Genomic DNA, 21,435 nt, shown 5'->3' with positions numbered 1-21,435 from the left:
TTGGTCTCACATCACTAGAAATGGCAGAGCCAGCATCCAAACCCAGGTCTTTGTGAATCTAGTGCTTCAAAATGCCACTAATATTGTCCTTCATATTTGTGTTTTTTATAGGTTGTAAGCATCTTGAGTGCTTTTTTCATCCTTTATGCATCAATTTTAGGTGAATTAAGTAATCACTTAGACAATTTCAATTTTCTTTCAGTTCACTGCTGATAGGCTTAACTCTAAATATGCTTCTTTGTTGTACTTCTTATCTATATTAGATAGTGTTCTCATGGAATTTTTACCTTCCCTGTTATGAGACTTTTGATCTTTTATCCTTCTCTTTGTGGCATCATTGTGCATAATCTGTAATGGAGACCTGTTTTATTTCCTTTTGAAGTCAGTAGGATATAATTAATGTAAAATTCTGTTTAAGTCCAGAGCAAATATCTGGCATCTGTTAGGCCCTGTTCCTTGGCTCATAGCTAATGTTACCAATCTAAGCTTTTTCTGTTAAGCCTTTGTCTTAGCTGACTTCACTGCTACTACAAATCAGTCAGCATTAGCATCTGTTTGTCATCTCTTGTTAGTGTCTCCCTAAAACAGTTAAACTAAGACCTGTAGAATGAGCAGAAATTTGTTAGGAAATTACCAATAGTTCAGCTTCACTGAAATAAGTACCTAGAAAGAATGGTAATGAGTGGAAGCCCAGGTATCATGTGAAAGGAAGCTATTATGATAATCCGACTGAGCAATGAAGAGATCTGAATTAAGGTTTTGGCAGTAAGGATGGAAAGAAGAGGGTGAATGTGAGAGCTTTTTGGAAGGCAAAATCAATAAATCTTGGTAACTGATAGAAAATGAATATAAGAGCATTCATTGTATTGCCATATCCTACACTTGCTGACATATATTCTCCAATATCATCTAGAGTAAAGAAACTTGAAAATCCTGCTGGTGGCTTTTTACTTTAAAAGTGGAATTACCAAAAAAAAAAAAAAAAAAAAGGTGGAAATACCCTCCTAAAAATAAAGAAACCCAGTAAGTGGAAATTAAAACTAGCAGTTCTGCTGGGATCTGTTAACTCCTTGCTTAGTTGACCAGGCCTTGGCCTTATTGAGCTTCATATTCCTTTTTTTATTTGGTGAGTCACAAAGAAATTTCTCTGCAGTGAACTCTCATGCTTCCACGAAACTCCTCTATTTCCTGTGGTTATTAATCACTAAAGATACCACAGGAGCAATTTTATACACCTTAGCCATGGATAGTGAATATCAATATGTTAATAAACAAGTATCTCCCTTCAACAAATTCAGTACCTGTGCCTTGGCTTCCCTATTGCTCTGGCTTCTGCTCAAAGACAGCCATATAATGGCCTTGAAAAGTAATGGGAAAGCCAAGTCTTAATAAATTATCCTATAAATGAAATCACAGTTGATTTCCTTTAGCCTCAGAATAATTTCTAAGAGACAATGGTAATTTATTATTGCTGTTTTTCTTTGGTTCTGTAATTTCTTCATGCCACATGATTTAGAGATGGTTGTTGAAAGAAAAAAGAAATGCTATTATGTTGAATGTAATCATTAACCTTAAAAAAATTCTTGATTTTATGAAATGTTAAATATAAAAAATAAATATGTTTCTTAGAGTAAGCAGAATTTTTTCTGATGCTTAATACTCGAGAGGAAAAAACATACTTGAGAGGTAATGACATTGAATAGAAAAGAACCTAATATATCTCTTTTGGGGTGTTTCCCCCTCATCAGAATGATACCTCATTCATTTGTCCCTCAAAAGTAAAGGGAAGACAAGGGCTATCTCTTGTCTGATGATTCCTCTAACAGGTTTAGAAATCTCTTGAAAGTGAATAAACTTGACAATAATAGCTTTAATCTAAATAGTAATTTTGAAAAGACCCGCTGTTTTTACTCTTTAGGGATGATTGCTCTCTATTTTTAGCAAGTCATTTATCATTTATTAATTTGGTTATATTTTGGGACGCCTAGATGGCTCAGCAGTTGAGCGTCTGCCTTCGGCTCAGGGCATGATCTTGGGGTCCTGGGACGGAGTTCTGCATCGGGCCTTCCTGAATAGAGCCTGCTTCTCCCTCTGCCTCTGTCTCTGCCTCTCTCTCTGTGTATCTCATGAATAAATAAATAAAATATTTAAAACAATTGTTTTTGGTTATATTTTGACAAGCGTTTTTCTCTACTGCTACATTTATTTTTCAAAACTAAACTAAGGTGGTTATCTTTAATTTTTATTTGCCTTGTTAATATGTTTATTGGCGTTTTCTTTTTTATTGAGGTACAATTCTTGGGGCATAAAATCTGCCATATTAAAGTATATTCATTGGTTTTGAATATATTCACTATGTTGTGCAACTACAGTCACTATCTAGTTCCAGAACATTTTCATTACCTCTAAAATAAACTGTATACGCATTAATAACAGTCCCAATCACAATCCTCCCTCTCCCAGTCCTCTGGCAACCAATAATGTACTTCTGTCTCTATGAATTTCCTATTCTGGACATTTCTTGTAAATGAGAATCATAAAAAGTATGTGGCCTTTTGTGTCTGACTTCTTTTATTTAGCATAATTGTTTCAAAGTTTATCCATATTGTAACATGCATTAGTATTTCATTTCTTTTTGTTGCCAAATAGTAATAGCATCATATGGATAAGACCATATTTATATTTATTTATGCATGCCAGTTAATGATCATTTGGAATTTTTTCCCTTTTGGCCTATTAAGAATAATTCTGCTGTAAACATTAGGTACTGTACAAGTTTTTGTGTGACCATGTATTTTCATTTCTCCTGTCTGTATACCTAAGATTGTAATTCATGGGTCATATGGTAATTTTATGTTTAGTTTTTTTGAGGAACTACCAGCCTTTTTTTTATAGCTGCCATACCTTTTTACCCTCCCACTAGCAATTTATTAGTGTTTCAATTTCTCTAAAACTTAATGTTTTAGTAGTAAGGCTAAGGACTAATATTTGAGAGCTTACTATAGGTCTTATGCTGTTTTACATACATTATCATATAGTTCAAAACACACCTCAGATGATGGTGAATTAAACTACTTCCAAGGTCACATAGATAGTGGATGCTGAAGCAAGGATTGAATACAAGTTTGTCTCATGCCACAGCATGAATACTTAATGGAAAGTATTTTGCATATTGGAAAATATTTTCACATACTTTTAACTTTGTAAAATGTTCCCTAAAGAGTACCCTTTACTCACTGGTAAGGTGTGAGCAGCCATAATATACACTCATAACTGAATTACATGTGGTGATGTAGAAAGAGCTGGATAAGTAATGGGGAAAAATCCGAACTCTGCTAATTACTGTGTATAAGTTAAGTTGCTTCTTTGAATCCTCTGTTTTCTCATGAAAATACGTGTGAATTTTCTCAGCATAGTACCTTGTCAAATAGTTGGAAACTAGCAAATGTTATTTAAATAATAATAATAAATTAGAGAAACAACATAGTGATTTTAGACAACTTTTTTCTTTTCTGTGGGTAGCGTTCCTTTGGAAACTAACAGCAACTTGGGCTAAAGAAACTCGCTATACTTGTGGATATAGAAAATACTGGGTTTTCTTTTCTTTTTTTTTTTTTTTTAAGATTTTATTTATTTATTCATGAGAGACACAAACACAGAGAGAGAGAGAGGCAGAGACACAGGCAAAGGGAGAAGCAGGCTCCATGCAGGGAGACCAACGCGGGACTCAATCCTGGTTCTCCAGGATCAGGCCCTGGACTGAAGGTGTCGCCAAACTGCTGAGCCACCCGGCCTGCCCCTGGGTTTTATTTTCTTCGGTTTTCTACTGAACTAAGTGACTTCAGGTGGTCTAATGACTATTTTGTGATAATAATATACCTGAAAGCCTTTCCATAGAGCAACAAGCTGAATTACCTTAATTATGGCTGGGAAACCTCTTGTGACAATTGTGCCTCTGAGTAGACTTGGGGAACATGCTTCTCTTCTTTAGATGTTTTTTTTTTTTTTTTTTCAAGTGTGCACACCTGTCAGTTCTTTATATAGGAAACATTTCTATAACTCAAATATTAATGTGTTTTCAAAGAAGTTATATGAAAATTGTAATTTAAAGTCACTTCTCATTGCTTTAGCTCATCAGATAAATGTAGGAAGTAAAAAATACAATCTTGTGAAGTTTTCTAAGTATACAATGTTCCTACCATTGAAAATTGTTACTATTATATAGTTAGTTATCTCTATTCTTGTCTTATCTGAAAATGAGAGGATGGACTATATATAAGATTTATGTCATATTTTGAAAGCTTCTTTGGGAACACCTGAGTGGCACAGTTGGTTGAGCATCTGACTCTTGGTTTTGACTCAGGTTGTGATCTCAGGGTCATGAGATCCAGTCCTGCATTGGGCTCCTGCTCAGCAAGGAGTCTGCTTGGGTTCTCTCTCCCTCTCCCTTCTGTCCCTCCACTCATGCTTGCTTGCATTCTCTCTCTCTCTCAAATAAATCTTTAAAAGAAAACCTCTTTTTTTTTTCAGACTGTTGCCTATCATATGAAATATGCTTCTTTTTGAAATATAACAACTTGCCAAATTCAAGATACCCTACCTCACACCATATGCAAAAATCAACTCACGTCGGGCCAACAACCTAAATGAAGGAAGTGAAACTATAGACCTCTTAGAATAAAACACAGGGTTAAATCTTCATGACCTTATATTTGGCGTAGATTCTTAGATACCACCCAAAATCATGTGAACAACAAGAGAAAGATAAAGTGAACTTGATCAGAATTAAAAATTTGTACATCAAAGAAAATGATGAAGTATAAAGACAACCTACAGAATAGGAGGAAATATTTGCAAATTATGTAAATTGTTAGAATTTAATATCCAGCCATATAAGAAACCCAAACTTCAACAAAACGATAACCCAACTTAGAAATGAGCAAAATATTTGAGTAGGCATTTGTCCAAAGATATACCAAGATTAATAAATTAGCACATGAAAAAGTATTCAATGTCTTTAGTCAGTGGGGAAATGCAAATCAAAACCACAATGAGGTATCATCACTTTATACCTAATAGGATGGCTACTTTATAAAAAAAGTAAGTGTTGGTAAGGTTGTGGAGATATTGAAACCCTCATATAATCCCGATGGAAATGCAAAATGGTGCAGCTGCTGTGGAAAACAGTTTGGCAGTTCCTCAAAAAGCTAAACATAGAATTGCCATATGACCCAGCAATTCCACTCCTAGCTGTATCCTTAAAAGAATTGAAAACAGAGACTCAGCTACTTGTATGCCAGTGTTTATTGTAGAATAACTCAACAATAGCCAAAAGGTTGAAACTACCCAGTTGTCAGTCAACAGATGAATGGATAAACAAAAAGTGGTATATTCATACAGTGGAATATCTTTCATTCCGAAGAAGGAATGGAGTTCTTATACTTGCTACAGTGCAGATAAACCCTAAAAATATGTTAACCTGAAAGAAGCCAGGTACAGAAGGACAAATATTGGATGGCTCCACTTGTATAACCTGTCTAGAACAGGCAGATGCGCAGAGAGTAGATAGGTTACCAGATGCTGCAGGGCGGAAGGGGAGTGTGGGGAGTTATCGCTTTGGGTTCAAGAGTTTCTGTTTGGGTGATGAAGTATGGGGAATAAAATGTGCTAATGGTTATACAACATTGTGAATGTCATTAATACCACTGAATTGTACATTTAATGATTAAAATGCCAAATTTCATTTTTAAATTTTGTATATATAATCTCCCCACAATAAAATTTTAAGAAGTGCAACCATCAGGGAATTGTCTGTAGATCTAGCAGTGATCTTAGCTTTAACATATTCACTGTCATGTTGGTTACAGAGCATACATAAAAAGAGAAGCCATTCAGTATAATATAGGGTTTATTAACCTCAAAAATAAAACTGTTAATTATTTTATCAGCAAAAAATGGATTTATTAGGGAATAGCCAAGAATTAGGACAAGCAAGCTGGGCAAGTCCAGAGAGCAAAAGAGAGGTCATTTCTTTGATAGAAGGAAGGAGGTATTGGGATGGACTATAAACCAAGAGTCATAAACTGAGAGTTTGTAGTGGAGTGGCTTTTCATGGGCTGAGTTGTGACAGTCTCTTACCCGTTCGTCTGTTTACTGGCAAGAAGAAAACCTTCTGGCTGGGATAGATAAGTAGTACCTTTTCAGGCTACAGTTGACTAGTGTTAGGGCATGAGTGCTCCCCCTTCTGGCCTGACCACATTTTAAATGAGGTCAATTACCCAGAAAATAAAAGTAGGAAATTAAAACAAGTCAATCACCAATAATTTTATTTAAATCTTAGGCATGTTTTATATATGTATATGAAACAAAAATGTCATGAAACAATGTTTATGTACAATTTGAAGGACACTGATATACTTCTTACCAGCTCTTAATTCTGTTTTACTTGTATTCCAGTTGGTTCTTGTGGTCATTTACTAGAACATTTTTAGGTTTACATTTACATAATAAGGAAACTATAGCACAGTGAGTATCTGATAGCCATCCTTATTTTCTTGTCTCTTTCACTAGCAAAACCTAGGTTTTACTAGTAAAACCCCTACTTTACAGTTGAAGATACTGAAATTCAAAGAGGTGGTGGTGATTTAACAAGATCACACTGCTGATAGGGAAAGCGAGGATTTGAATCTCAACCTACAGGACCCTAGAGCCATATTTCCCTTTTTACCTAGATTACTGATATAAAGCAGATTACTTGGAAAGAGGCACTTTCCATTTTAATTACATTTTAGATACATGGTTAATCTTACCTATGAATATAAAATAGGTATGATAGAGATTTTATTTTTCCTGCTAAACTTATTTCACATATTTTCAGGGTACTTTTTACTTAACCAAAACTTCAGAATAGGCTACTTTTGAGATCAGCCTTTCAAAGCTTTGCCATGTGTAATTTTGCCCAGTTTATAAGTTAACTGAGATTTCAGCTGCCTGTCCCTCTAATCCTGAGTTCGATTAGCAGGAGTTATAGTATCTTATGTATCCTGGTGTCAAGCATATTGTCTGGGACACAGTACATTCCTGATAAAATGTGGAGTGAGCTAATTAATTAATATATACTTATGCTCTGTCAGTAGGGTTTTGGTGTTCTTTTGATTTTTAAAACCATATTGCTTGAGAAATCTTGCCATCAAAATAGTTCCTGTGTATTTTTTTAAGGAATTAAACATCCATTCTGTATAACTTTTAATGCATTCTTATAGACAGTGTTCCCAAATATACCATAATAATAGTAAATTCTCTCAATTTATAGCAGAGAACATTGAGATTGAGTGTCCACTATTAGCAAGGCCCTGTACTTGGTAGATACTATAGAAAATAGAAGAATCAGACTTTGTATTTGGCCTTCAAAAATCTTGTAGTTTTAAAGAATACCCACCTCAAGTGAAATGTGAATGTTATATTGCAAATAGTAAAACCGTATATTAAACATGAAACTTAATGCTTTTGTAAGGTGGATGCACTAGCAACCTAAATCTGCTTCTCTCAAATAGCTTAGCTCAACTCAACTCTTTCCCTTGAATTGTTGGAAAATAGGCTTTAGTGGGTCTCCTTGACCTCAGACTGTATTATCCCATCAGTTTTGCACAGTGCAATGAAACTGTTTGTTTGTTTGTTTGTTTAAGATTTTATTTATTTATTTATTCATGAGAGACACAGAGAGAGAGAGAGAGAGGCAGAGACACAGGCAGAGGGAGAAGCAGGCTCCATGCAGGGAGCCCGACATAGGACTCAATCCCGGGTCTCCAGGATCACACCCTGGGCTGAAGGCGGCACTAAACTGCTGAGCCACCCGGGCTGCCCAGAACTGTTTTTTAATAGTGCTTCCAAATGCTTGTTGAGCCCCCATATGTACAAGCCATGACCTACTTTCACAACCTTTCTCACTGCCTTCCCTTCACAGCCTTGTACCCACTTTCAAACCCAAGCACTCAAGATCTAGGGCTCTAGAGTTCAGCAGAAAGAACTGCTCTCTTCACCATTACATTGACAGGATAGACCAGTATCATTCACACCCTCCTGGCTTTGCATATTCTGTTTTGTTTTTTTTTTTTCTTCCTGAAATTTCTCTTCACCTCCTCTCTTGTAAAACCTATTCATTCTTCAAGTCCTAGCACTAAAGTCACCACTTAAATAAAACTTTACCCTTGAGTTGTTGCTGATCTCCTTTTATCCATTTATTGAATTAAGGTTTCTCTCCTCTCTCTTTTTGTAGTAGTTGATGTGTTAGTTACTCAGTTTCTAGATTGTTTGTAATTCTCATTCTAGCCTTTGTTCACAACTTGATGGTGACAGCTGACCTGATTGGTGACCTGAATATATACTAATTTCACTGTAAATGACCCTTGATACTAATTACTCTAATTCCTTGGGTAAAGCACATAACTTCCTGAGGATAAGAGTACATACATCTAAAGCATGTGAGAATTGATCATGTTAATATTTTAAAATAATAGCAGTAGTTGACAACTAGTAAACATGCAATAAATGTTGGCTGTTATTATTATTCTAGTAAGAATTTTTAATGTTAAAGACGTGTTGTGTTGGCTGCTAATTAATAGTGGTTAACCTAAAAGAGGTTTTTTAATTAAGGTAAAGCATTATTTTGGTGTTTCTTTCGTTTATTCATCAGATGTTTGTTTTGTATATGCTGTATTGCATACTTTGCTACAAGCGAGGGGTATGAAGATGAGTTGACTTCTCAGAGCTCAGTTAAATTCTTCTGGACTCAGATTTTAAAAGGTTTATGTAAAGAAATATGATCCAGTGGAAAGAGCTCTGAACCAGAAGTCATAAGCTTCAAGTCTCAGCTCAGTCACTAACTTTGAAAGATACAAATCTCTTGTCAACTTCCTTCTCTTTGGTACTGTTGTCTTAATACCTTTGTTAGAAGCACTTTCATCCTATTTGTGCAAGCCAAGGAATGTAGATGTCACCTTTGTTTTTCCTTTCCAGTCACTGACCACATACATTCTACTAAAAGTCCTGATGATTCTACCTCCAAAATACAGTTAACTTCTGTTGCCACTGTGGCCTCCATAGTCCATGACATCATTCATTACCTCTTGCCTTAAAATTGGTTTCTTAGTTTCCACCCCCGACACCCCCACCCCTGCTTTGCAATCCATTTACAGCAGCTGTATTTGAAACATGGCTCACATTTTGTTATTCCCCCATTTAAAATCCTCCAGTGGCCTCCCATTATATTTGAAATAAGATCCTAATTTCTTATTATGGCTTCCATAATTTTGCCCTTGTTTTACCTCTTTAACCTTATCTTCTGCCACTTCCCCTTTATTTTGCTTCATTTATACTGATCTTTTTTCTGTTTTTCTAAATACACCAAACTTGAAGGCCTTTTTTAGTAGCTTGTTTTTTTTCTGCCTGAAGCATTCCTACATCAGACCTTCTTGTGGCTGATTTCTATGTCTCAACTTTTTGTGTCAGATGTCAACTTTTTTAATGAGGCCTTCTCTGAGCACCCAACCAGAGTAATACTCAAACTATCTGTAGCACATTACTGTTTTATTTTCAACAAAGCATTTGGCTCTACTTAATATTTTCTTATTTTTATCTGTTGTAATATCCTTAAGAATATAAGCTCCATGATAGCAGGTTACCTGTCTTCTTAATCATGGTATCCCAGCTCCTTGACTAGTTTCTGCCATAGAGTAGGTGCTCAGTAAATATTAGTGGAATCACCAGATAAATGACTCTCTTTATAAACTTATAAAATAAAGGCATCCAAAGACCACCCGTCCCCCAAGATAAAGGCAGTAAAGACAGACTTCATTCACTTAACTGTTATGGTAGGAGAAGGGGCTGAGCTCAATTCGAGTTTACCCAGAGGTGACTGGTATTTTAAAGGGAGACTAAGGGTTTCAGGAGGTGGAAATGAGGGGGAGGAAAAGGGGTTAGAGAAAGGAAAAGTTAACAAAAAGTAAGTATGAGGGTTGGTCTGAAAGTTGGTCTGTCAACATTGAAAGATAAACTTTCTACCCTTGCACAGAGTCTGGGAGGTCCTATCCTTCCTGAGGATTCTAAATCAAAGGAATGGCTTTCAAGTCCTTGAGAAAGACACTCTTACAGGAGACACATATACATCTCAAAGGGACAGAGGAAAGATTTACAATTGTAAGGTTTTGTTTGTTTTTAAAATAAATGGAAAAGTAAATTCATGGACTTAGATCAGGTGTTGGCTGGAACAAATAGTAAATTCTTTTGGAAACCTTGAGTTTTCTAGACAGGAACTCAAGAGGAACAGGGTGGTCCCAGGGATAAGTCCTGAGGCTGCTAGAAGCCATGTTAGAGTTTGATTTAGTCTCTTAATGCAGGGTTTTGGATGTTCATGCTTGAGATTTTTTGCAGTTTTCTTCTCTACCCAATCCCTCCCCTTTTTAATGCCCACCCTCATTCTGCCCCCTTTTAATGCTTTATGTTATCAAAAAAGAGAAGGATTATTGGTACTTGATTGCGTATATGCCTCCAAGATTAATGTGTTTAATGATCTCACTGACATAAATTCCATATATTTGCTGTGTAGGCATGTGAAACCACCTTTCCTGTAAATATTGAGATGATGTGGACTTTTAAACACCCCCCCCCCCCCCGTCCCTATTTCCCATCTTCATTCTTGTTGTTCTGTGTGTAAGAGGAAAAGACAGCCTAGGGGTATTGGAATGGTAGCAGCTAGGTGGCCAAGAGGCCTCCCAGGCTGAATATCAGTCAGTCTTACAGGTACAGAACTTTGATTTCATGTGTACGTGTATATCAGAAAGGCTGTTCCTTAGGCACCATGCAGGGGGATACTACAGGATATGACCTCTCATTAACCAGATTAGAGAGAATCAAACATAGAGCCAGTATTATGGAATAATGACTTAGAGTGATAAATAGGAACATTATACAAAAATGTTCATTTTTAGATACTGAACATGCTTTAAAGAGAAATTGCATGCAAAACCAAATTATGTTTACAAAGCAGATCAGATTCAAGTTGGGGCATAGGGAGTTAATATGAATTAATAATCTAATAAGGATCCTCTTGCTTCAAGTGATGTAGGCTTGCTGGGTCCTCGGACTCAGAGCGGGTTTCCTAGGGACCAGTCAAGAGGGTCCTTGGCTTTGCACAGGATAAAAATCAAATGTGAGGGCAGTTTGGGTGGCTCAGCGGTTTAGCTCTGCCTTCAGCCCAGGTCATGATCCTGGAGACCCAGGATCGGGTCCTGCGTCAGGCTCCCTGCATGGAGCCTGCTTCTCCCTCTGCCTATGTCTCTGCCTCTCTCTCTCTCTCTCTCTCTCTCTTTCTCTCTCTCTGTGTCTCTCATGAATGAATAAATAAAATCTAAAAAAGAAAAAAAAATCAAATGTGAGCCAAGAGGAAGTGAGAGCAGAGTTTATTGAAGATGTAGAGAGTGCAGATACATACAGAGCATCTGGAAGACTTGGAAAGGAGAGGAGAGTGAGTCTTATTACTTGGGGTCTGGTTTTTTATTGAGGGTTGTTGTCTGGTGCACATGTCTTCTCTGGCATCCAGGAACAAAGATGAGTGTTTAGATGTTCTCCATAAGTCACTCATGTATTGGTGCCAGCCAGTGGTCTTGATGAGTCAGTGTCTTGGAAAACATTTGTGATGACCCTGCCTGGTTACTCCTTAGATGTCATCTATTATGCTGGAAGACTTCCAAAGAAGTCATTAAATCCTTGACCTTCACAAGGAAGACATTCATTTTCTGTTCTATAAGACATGTATAAGGTGGAGGTGGAGGTCCTAATGGAAATAGAAGAAGGTAAAAAGCAGTTTTTTCATGGAGTCCCTTTAGTTTCTCTGTCTCACAAGGATCCAAGAATAACTGTCATAGACAGTCTCAGAGACACAGCTAGTTTCTGGCACTCTAGGCAAACATTGGCCCATGGGCCAAATCTGGCCTGCTGTCTACTTATGTATGGCCTGAAAACTAAGTGGGGGTTTTTACATATTAAAATGGTTGGGAGAATGGTTGACGTATGAAAATGATATGAAATTCAGATTTCCTTATCCATAAATAAAGTTGTGTTGGAACACAGCCAAGTTTACTCATTTATATATTTTCTGTGGTTGCTTTTCCACTACAACAGCAGAGTTGAATAGTTGAAAAGACACTGTATGTTCTACAAACCCTAAATTATTTCCTGTTTGGCCCTTAACAGAAAAGGTTTGCTGACCTCTGGTGTAGACTTATATAGTCGTGCATAGGGGATCTCTGGGTGGCTCAGCGGTTTAGTGCCTGCCTTTGGCCCAGGGCATGATCCTGGAGTCCCGGGATCAGGTCCCGCGTTGGGCTCCCTGCATGAGCCTGCTTCTCCCTCTGCCTGTCTCTCTCTTTCTCTCTGTCTGTCTCTGTCATGAATAAATAAATAAAAAATCTTTTAAAAAAATCTGTCTATATAGTCCTGCATAATTGTCACTTACAGATTATTTTTTTGACAGTCTTTACTTTGTGATAGCAATGGGTTATGGTTGTTTGGGCAAATCTGATATGAGATTTTTGTTTTTTTTCTCAAATGGCAAAATAATATGTCTACCTTTGCCTTCTTAAAGAAACAAAAGAGTATCCTACTCATCTCTGAATATTAGCACAAAAGTTTTTGCACCCTAAATTATAAGTAAGGAAGGTCAATAAGTTGAAAGTAAGTAGTGTGAGGCAAAGAGGCCTGTGTCTTAATTATCTCTTTACCCCTTTTTCACTTTTATCCCCTTTCACATGATAAAAGATAATTAAGAGTTGTTCATTTGTATTTGGTATCTGACTACATGAGTCATTGGCTATGCCTTTGTACTTGGGTTGTCAAGCAGACGTTGGAGCTATATCATTCTCAGCCCGTCTTATACTGAACATGAGCTTCTACACCCTCAGATTTAACCTTTAAGATAGTCAATCAACATCCTCTTCTTTTAGGTGTGGTATATAGCAGAGTCCTCAGTAGGTACTTCCAAGTCATAAGCTGGGTTTGCATTCTTAACTCTCTGTTTTTTTAACTTGAGATATTAGTCACATATCTTGAAATTTACTTTAAATTATACAATACAGTATTTTTAGTGTATTCATAAGGATGTGCTGTCATCACCATTGTCTTAATTCTAAAACATTTTTATCACTCCCTATTCCTCCCTTTACCTGCCCCCTGACAACTACTAATAAATTTTTAGTCTGTATGTATTTTACTGTTGTGTACATTTCATATACATAGACCCATACTATATATAACCTTTTGTATCTGATTTCATTCACTGGGCATGTTTTTAATGTTCATCCAAGCTGTAGAATGTACCACTACTTCATTCTTTTTTTATAGCTGTATAAAATTCCACTTCATGGATATTCCACATATTATCTGTTTTTCAGTTGATGGATATTTGAATTGTTTGCACCTTTTGGCTATTATAAAAAAATATTACTCCGAACACTATGCAGATTTTTACATGTACATGTATTTTCACTTTTCTTATATAAATACCTAGAAATGGAATTGCTAAGTCACTTGGTAACTTAGTGTTAACATTTTGAGGAACTGCTTAGCTTTTTTATGAAGCAACTGCACCATTTTATATTCCCATCAAAACCTGTGCATTTCAGTCTCTCCATATCCTCACCAGCATTTAGTGTTATTATTCTTTTCTTTTTTAAGATTTATTTTTGTTAGCATGTGAGCATGGGGAGGGGCAGAGGAGGGAGATAGAGAATCTCTAGCCAACTCCCCACTGAGCTGAATGCCCAATATGGGGCTGGATCTCAAGAGCCTGAGATCAGTGAGCCACCCAGGCGCCCCTTATTTTTCTTTTTTGAATGTCAGCTATCCTTATGGATATGAAGTAGTATTCCATTGTGGTTTTGATTTGGATTTCCCTAATGACTAATGATGATCCTATTTTCCTGTGCATATTGGCCGTTTTATATGTTCTTTGGCAAAATGTCCATTCAGATTCTGACCTTTTAGCTTTTGATAGAATTTTTTCCCCTCTCTACAATATATAATCCTATCAACCAGAGACATACAGTATTCCAGGATAGCGTTTTACTCTTGATTTTGGCTAAGGTCATGATCTTGGGGTCCTGGAATTGAGCCCTCCATGGGGCTTTATGCTCAACATGGAGTCCCCTTGTCCGTCTTCCTCTGTTTCCCACCCTCCCCACCCCTCTACTCACTCTCACTCTCACTCTCTCTCAAATAAATAAAGTATTTTTTTTAAATGTACCTACAATTTAACCTGTTTTTTGAATGTCTACCTCTGTTCTGGGCATAAAGATAAAAAAAACTATGGCCCTCAAGGAACTTTTAGGCCATTTTGAAGGGGAATTAGATAATTTTTGCATTTGGGAAAATGTGCCATAAAATATGTAAAAACTTCTTGAGATTAGATGAGAGAACTATAGAGATCACTGCTTAACTTAAATTTGGTCATTAGTCATAAGTAAGTATCTCTGGTGTATTTAAGAATGGATTTGCCTTGGATTGTATTTGGTATAAACTTACTCCATTATAAATAAATTAACATAATTGTACAACAAAATACCAAGGTAAATAGAAATTGCTTTTATGTATTAAGATATTGACATATTGACTTTCTCTGACAGATATGCCAAGAATTTAATAGCACCTGGGCATGGGAGATGGAGAAGAAGGGCTATCTTGAAATGAGTGTTGAATGCAAACTAGCACTCTTAAAGGTAATACATTTATTATCTGTTATAATTATTTTAATTTATTCACCAATAGTTGTTCCAAGAATAATGTCACCTAAAAGCTTAGCAGAAAGAATCATTGAAAATTTTATACATAAGAAAATTTGGGAGACTAGTACAAACACAGTACTTTTGAAATATATTATTTTTATGTCATTGGTTATATTAAATCTGTAAATTTAAGTAATACTAAAGTGTTAACTTGAAATATATCTTTTTAAGTTGCTTATTCTAAACAGGTTGTACAAAAGTGGTGAGAGGATGGTATTTTTTTCTGTTCCCATCCCTGAATCAATTCTATGGTTAAACATACCATATTTACTGTGATGGAGAAACATTTATGAAGTATTTTAAGCCATGTTATGACTATTTTTCAGTACCTCTGCGAGTGTCAGTTTGATGACAATCTCAAATTCAAGAACATTATCAATGAAGAGGATGCTGATACCATGCGTCTCCAACCAATTGGCCGAGACAAAGATGGCCTCATGTACTGGTACCAGTTGGATCAAGATCACAATGTCAGAATGTACATAGAAGAACAGGATGATCAAGATGGCTCTTCATGGAAATGCATTGTCAGGTATCTTTTATTGGAATCTTTTCACATTTATTTGCATTTCTTACTCTAATCTCTTCTCTACAAGAAGAGATTAATCTCTAAGGCTAAGGTGATCCTTTTTTTGTAGGGTTGGGGAATTGCCAGAACCTAGCCTTTTGCCCAGCACAATTCCCATAGTGGGTACTTAATTATTTCTCAAACAAGTAGATATATTTAGCATGGTGGTCCATATCAACACATGTACCTTATACTTCAGGAAGCTGGAATTTGACAAATAATAATGCACCAATAATATGCACAGAAAAAAACATTAAAAATACAAGAAAAGCATTGTTTCGTTCTTATCTAGGTACAGTTTTCTATTAGGCATCCTTTATTTATTTCTAATTGTTTTAATTTGGCCAGTTCATCTTGGCACTGTAGTATATTTTTATTTTTAATTTTTTTAATAAATTTATTTCTTTTTTTTTTATTTTTATTTACTTATGATAGTCACACACACAGAGAGAGAGAGAGGCAGAGACATAGGCAGAGGGAGAAGCAGGCTCCATGCACCAGGAGCCCGACGTGGGATTCGATCCTGGGTCTCCAAGATCGTGCCCTGGGCCAAAGGCAGGCGCTAAACCGCTGCGCCACCCAGGGATCCCTATAAATTTATTTCTTATTGGTGTTCAATTTGCCAACATCTAGAATAACACCCAGTGCTCATCCCATCAAGTGCTCCCCTCAGTGCCCGTCACCCAGTCACCCTCACCCCCCGCCCACCTCCCTAGTATATATATATTTTTTAAAGATTTTATTTATTTATTCATAGAGACACAGAGAGAGAGAGAGAGAGGCAGAGACACAGGCAGAGGGAGAAGTAGGCTCCATGCAGAGAGCCCCGACGACGTGGGACTCGATCCAGGGTCTCCAGGATCATGCCCTGGGCTGCAGGCGGCACTAAACCGCCGTGCCACCGGGGCTGCCCCTAGTATATTTTTAATCTTTACTATGCATACATTCCTTTACAGTTCTGAAGAAATCTGAGGAATATTGCACCCCTTTTTTGGCATAGTCCTTTTAAAAAAAATCTTGATTTCTTATTTGTATTTTTTTTAAAAGATTTTATTTTTAAGTAATCTCTGCACTGAACAGTTCAAGCCCACAACCCTGACATCAAGAGTCACCTGTTCTTGGAGCACCTGAGTGGCTCAGTGTCTGAGCCTTTGGGTCAGGTCATGGACCCAGGGTCCTGCATCAGGCTCCCCATAGGGAGCCTGTTTCTCCCTCTGCCTATGTCTCTGCCTCTCTGTCTCTCTCATGAATAAATAAATAAAAATCTTTTTAAAAAGATATATTTGAGTGGAAACATTTCATGTAAAACCTTAAAATAAAATTTTATTTTTTAATTAGTAAGTGACACTGAGGTCATTATTCAGAATCATGTGTCTCTGGAGCACCTGGCTAGCTCTGTTGGTTAAGCATCCGACTCTTGATAGCAGCTTAAGTCATGATCTTGATTGGGGTCATGGGATCGAGCCCTGTATGGGACTCCTCACTCAGCAGGGAGTCTGCTAGAGATTCTCTACCTCTCTCTCTTACCCACTGTCCACCCCCCCCCCACTCTTGCACTCTCTGTCTCTCTCAAAAAAAATAAATCTTTTTGTTTTTAAAGGAATCTTTGTATCTCTAATTTTCTATTTTTTAAATATAATTATTTAGAATTTATTTCATTAATACCAGTACCCACAGTTTATATTAATTTTGAAATTATCAAACTATAGATAAATCTGTAAGTAGGGAGAACTTAGTGAATATATAACCACTGCTTATGAAAAACTCCTTGACTTTTTTGCTCATTTTTTAGTTTTAGCAGGTTTTTATAGTGATTATTTATTAATGTTTTGAAGAGAGAATCTGTGGAAATTTGGAACATTTGAGTCAGGGAAGCTTAACTTTGGTGTCTTAAGAATAAAGGAAATGAATGAATTTATAGGGGAATGTTTCATAAACATCCTTTAATCATACTATAATATGGTTCTCCATGTAGTTAATTTACTAAATGGAAATAAAGTAGTCTTGAAATGAAGTTCACTTACCATCTCTCCCTATAAACATTGAATGAAGTTCTGTTCATGATGTTTTATCACTTCTATTATTTCCTGTATCAACCTTGCATTGTTGTTTAAGAGTTACTCTCTCCTACTTTGTATATGAAGAAAATATGACAGAGAAAAATAATTATGATTACTGATCAGTCATAATGCTTAAAACCATTTCTAATGTACAGTGTTTTAATTAGATCATACCCTAATGGATGATGTGAGAGAAGTGCTTAGGTTTAGAGTTAACTGTGCTTAAATCTGGATTCCTCTGCTTACTGTGTGATGGCAGAATACTTAATTTCCCTGGTATTCTCTTTCCTGCACTTTTATTTTTTTCTTTCCTGCACTTTAAAATGAGGATGATAGTAAAGTTATTGTGAAGAATATGTAAATTTATATTGCTTATCGACATGTATAATTAAGCACTAAGCTGAGCAATTGTGGTTATCCTAAGGAATATAGTACAGCTCTGGGATTTGTAGAGGAGCTTCAGGAACCTGTGGAAATCCCTTTTACTGTAAATAGTAGCTCTTAGTTTTATTTAATATGTGTATTTTCTTGAGAATTGCCATAGTTTTCTACAGATTCTCAGTTTGGTCTGTGCTTCATATACTTGACCTGTTCTGTGACATGACATTTAAGTTTCTTTAAATTGACACAGTAGTACTACTTTTGACAGATGCGGTGAACTGTCTTGTCCCTATAAGTCTCTTATTTTTGTGATTGTTGAATGTGAAAAGCATTGTATTATTCTTGCCTGTTGCCAAAATTATTATCTTAATTGTCATTAAAATGCATTATGTGCATTTTACACTACCAAGTAATGTGTAGGCCATTATCCTACCTGGCCCTGATGACATCCTTCTGGAGTCTAGTATTTAGATTCGGATGCCAGACTCTAAGCAAGTTAAGTAGAATTATGATTTTTTTGTTTAACAGATTCTACTTCGCTATTTTTCCTCATTGGTGAATATTATTTTTTACTAGTGAAATGAAAAATCTCCTCTTGTTTAAAATTATTTCTTTAAAGTAATGCTGATTTTCTTGGGGATTTCTGATGTTGAAAACATGTTTTTGCTTAACTCTCAAAAAAAGATTATGTGACAAAAGTTGTCTTAAGAATTCTGCTTTGTTTTTTTTTTAAGCTGAAAGTCATCCTTCTTAAATAATTGATAAATTTTAATTTTTTGATTTTTTTTTTGTTTGTTTTTTTTGTTTGTTTTTTTTGATTTTTTTTTGATAAATTTTAAAATGTAACAACTTTGCAACTTAAAAATAAAGTGGAATATTTTTCTAAAAACTGGGATCCATAAAAAAAGAATTTTCTCTATTTGATCTTCTGAAAATGCAATACTTAGATAATACACAGTGTCTAGTCTCAGACCATAAAATAGAATTAATCTAGAAATCAGTTATAGAAAGAGAGTTTTAAAATCCCCACATACTTAGATATTAAGTAATATACTTCTACATAATACATGGGTCAAAGAAGAAATTTCAAGACAAAGTTTTAAATTTTTTGGATTAGATGAAAATACAACTCAAAACATGTGGTTGAAAATTTGCAGTGAAAGCAATACTTAGAAGAAACTTCACATATAAAGCAAAAGCTGGTTCCTTGAGAAGATGTACAATTGATGAGCCACTAGCCAGGCTATGAAAAAAGAGATTGAACACAAATTATTGATATCATAAATGAAAAAAGGGATATCAGTACAAGTACATGGACATACATCAAAAGGATAATAAAGGAATACCATGAACAGCTCTATCTCACAAATTGATAACCTAGATGCAGTGGGGCACTGAAAGGCACTAACCGACTTCACAACTTACCATAAAGCTACAGTAGGTAAGACAGTGTGGTATTGGTGAAAAGAAGAGGCAGATGCAGGGACACCAGAAGCCTAGACAAATATATAGTGTAGCAGAATAGGGAGCCTTGAAATAGACCTGTATAAAGGAACAAAGACAGTACAGGGAGAAAATGTAATGATGCTGGAAAAAATGGACATCCATATGCATAACATTGAATCTAGACACAGACCTTACACCCTCAACAAAAAGTTAACTCAACATGAATTACAGACCTCCATATACAATGCAAAACTATAAAACTCCAAGAAGATAACACAGAAGCAAATCTAGATAATACTGGGTTTGGCAATAACTTCTTTGGTACAACACCAAAGGTACAATCTCTGAAAGAAAGAAGTGATAAAAGCTGAACTTCATTATAATTTAAAATTTCTGCTCTGGAAAGGAACTGTCAATATAATGAAAAGTTCAGCCACAGACTGGGAGAAAATACTTTTTTTTTTTTTTTTTTCATGAGAGACACAGAGAGAAAGAGAGACAGAGACACAGGCAGAGGGAGAAGCAGGCTCCATGCAGGGAACCCGATATGGGACTTGATCCCAGGTCTCCAGGATCACACCCTGAGCTGAAGGTGGCACTAAACCACTGAGCCACCCAGGCTGCCCTGGGCGAAAATACTTAACCAAAGATGTATTTGATAAAGGCCTATTTCCAAAATATACAAAGAACTCTTAAAACTCAATAATTAAAAACCCATCTGATTTAAGATGCACCTGGGTGGCTGACTTGGTTGAGCATCTGACTCTTGGTTTTGCTCAGGTTGTGATCTCCGGATTATGGAGTTGGAGTTGGAGTTGGGTCCACGGTGGGCTCCCTGTTCAACAGGGAGTCTGTTTTCCCTCTGCCTCTGCCCCTCCTCCTGCTCTCTCTCTCACAAATAAATAAACCTTTTTTTAAGAAAAGGTAAATAACCTGATTTAAAAATGGACCAAAGACCTTACAGACATATTGCCAGTAAAGATATACAGATGGCAAATATATATATTTGTACAGAGATACATAGGAAAAGTGGTCCACATCATATGTCATTAACAAAATGTAAATTAAAATGAGATACTACTATACACTTAATAGAATGACCAAAATCCAGAACACTGACAACACCAAATGCTGACAAGGATGTGGAGCAACAAGAACTCTCAGCCACTGCTGGTGGAAATACAAAATGGCATAGCCACTTCTCAGTACAGTTTAATGGTTTTTTACAGAATTAAACACCATGTGATCTAGCAACCATACTCCTTGGTATTTGCTCAAAGGAGTTAAGAGATATGTCCACACAGAAACTTGCACACAAATGTTTATAGCAGCTTTGTCCATACTTGCCAAAACTTTAAAGCAACCAAAATGTCAAAACTGATTGACTGAACGCTTAAGATCTTTTCGTTTCAAAGTATGTAAATTATACCTCAATAAAAATATTTAAAAAATTGTAATGGTTTGACAACCATTTTCAAAAAGCTGAATTCTAAACAGTGTGCCGAGTTTACCCAAAATTACAAACTGTCAAAAACCTTTCTAAACCATATGCTGCTAGTATAGCACGGTGATTGAGCAGACGGTCTTGGAAGTCAGGTTATAATTCAATCCTGCCTTTAGTCTGTACTGTGACCTAAAAACTATTAAATTATTATACCTCTCTACGATGTCCTCACTTTCCTCATCTATAAAATGGGGGGTGACAATAGTCTGTATTTTAATCAGGTTATATTGAGATTATATGAACTAGTTCATATAAAGTGCTTGGAGGAGTGCCTAGAACATATTAATCACATCACTCATTACTGTCTTCCTTCAGGTTCCTGGCCCCCGTAAGAAATATTATCACACTCCGTTTTCTTCCCTATTTTGTCACTTCATTAATTTAGAATCAGATGAAAAAAAGATGGAAAATTATTGGTGAACCCTGCAATCATATACTATAGATACTTAGAAAGAATTGCTATTCTTAGAGCACACTGTGCTCTACCCTGGAAATGCAAAGACATGATGCAGTTTCTTAAGGAGTTCCAAACTGTGGAAGAGAGATACAGGGAAATTGTTGATGATAATATAGGGTCATAAATATGAACTCTGATGGAGATCCAGTGTGCTATTTAGGGCCCAGTACTTAAATAACCAAGTA

At 36.1% G+C, this 21,435-nt stretch overlaps 1 protein-coding gene across 2 annotated transcripts in view; it reads left to right on the top strand.

Moving 5' to 3' along the window:
• The window catches only part of RSF1 (remodeling and spacing factor 1), a 158,041-nt gene that overhangs the window by 71,668 nt on the left and 64,938 nt on the right, over positions 1 to 21,435 (top strand). For both annotated transcript variants that reach the window (XM_077867175.1, XM_077867174.1), the window contains exons 3-4: positions 14,676 to 14,768; positions 15,161 to 15,366. In XM_077867175.1, the coding sequence (XP_077723301.1) occupies positions 14,676 to 14,768; positions 15,161 to 15,366 (299 nt within the window). The remainder of the gene's footprint in view (positions 1 to 14,675; positions 14,769 to 15,160; positions 15,367 to 21,435) is intronic.

The sequence above is a fragment of the Canis aureus genome, chromosome 23 (genome assembly GCF_053574225.1).
Source record: "Canis aureus isolate CA01 chromosome 23, VMU_Caureus_v.1.0, whole genome shotgun sequence".
NCBI classification, from domain to species: domain Eukaryota; kingdom Metazoa; phylum Chordata; class Mammalia; order Carnivora; family Canidae; genus Canis; species Canis aureus.
This window is presented reverse-complemented; position numbering and strand designations above follow the sequence as displayed.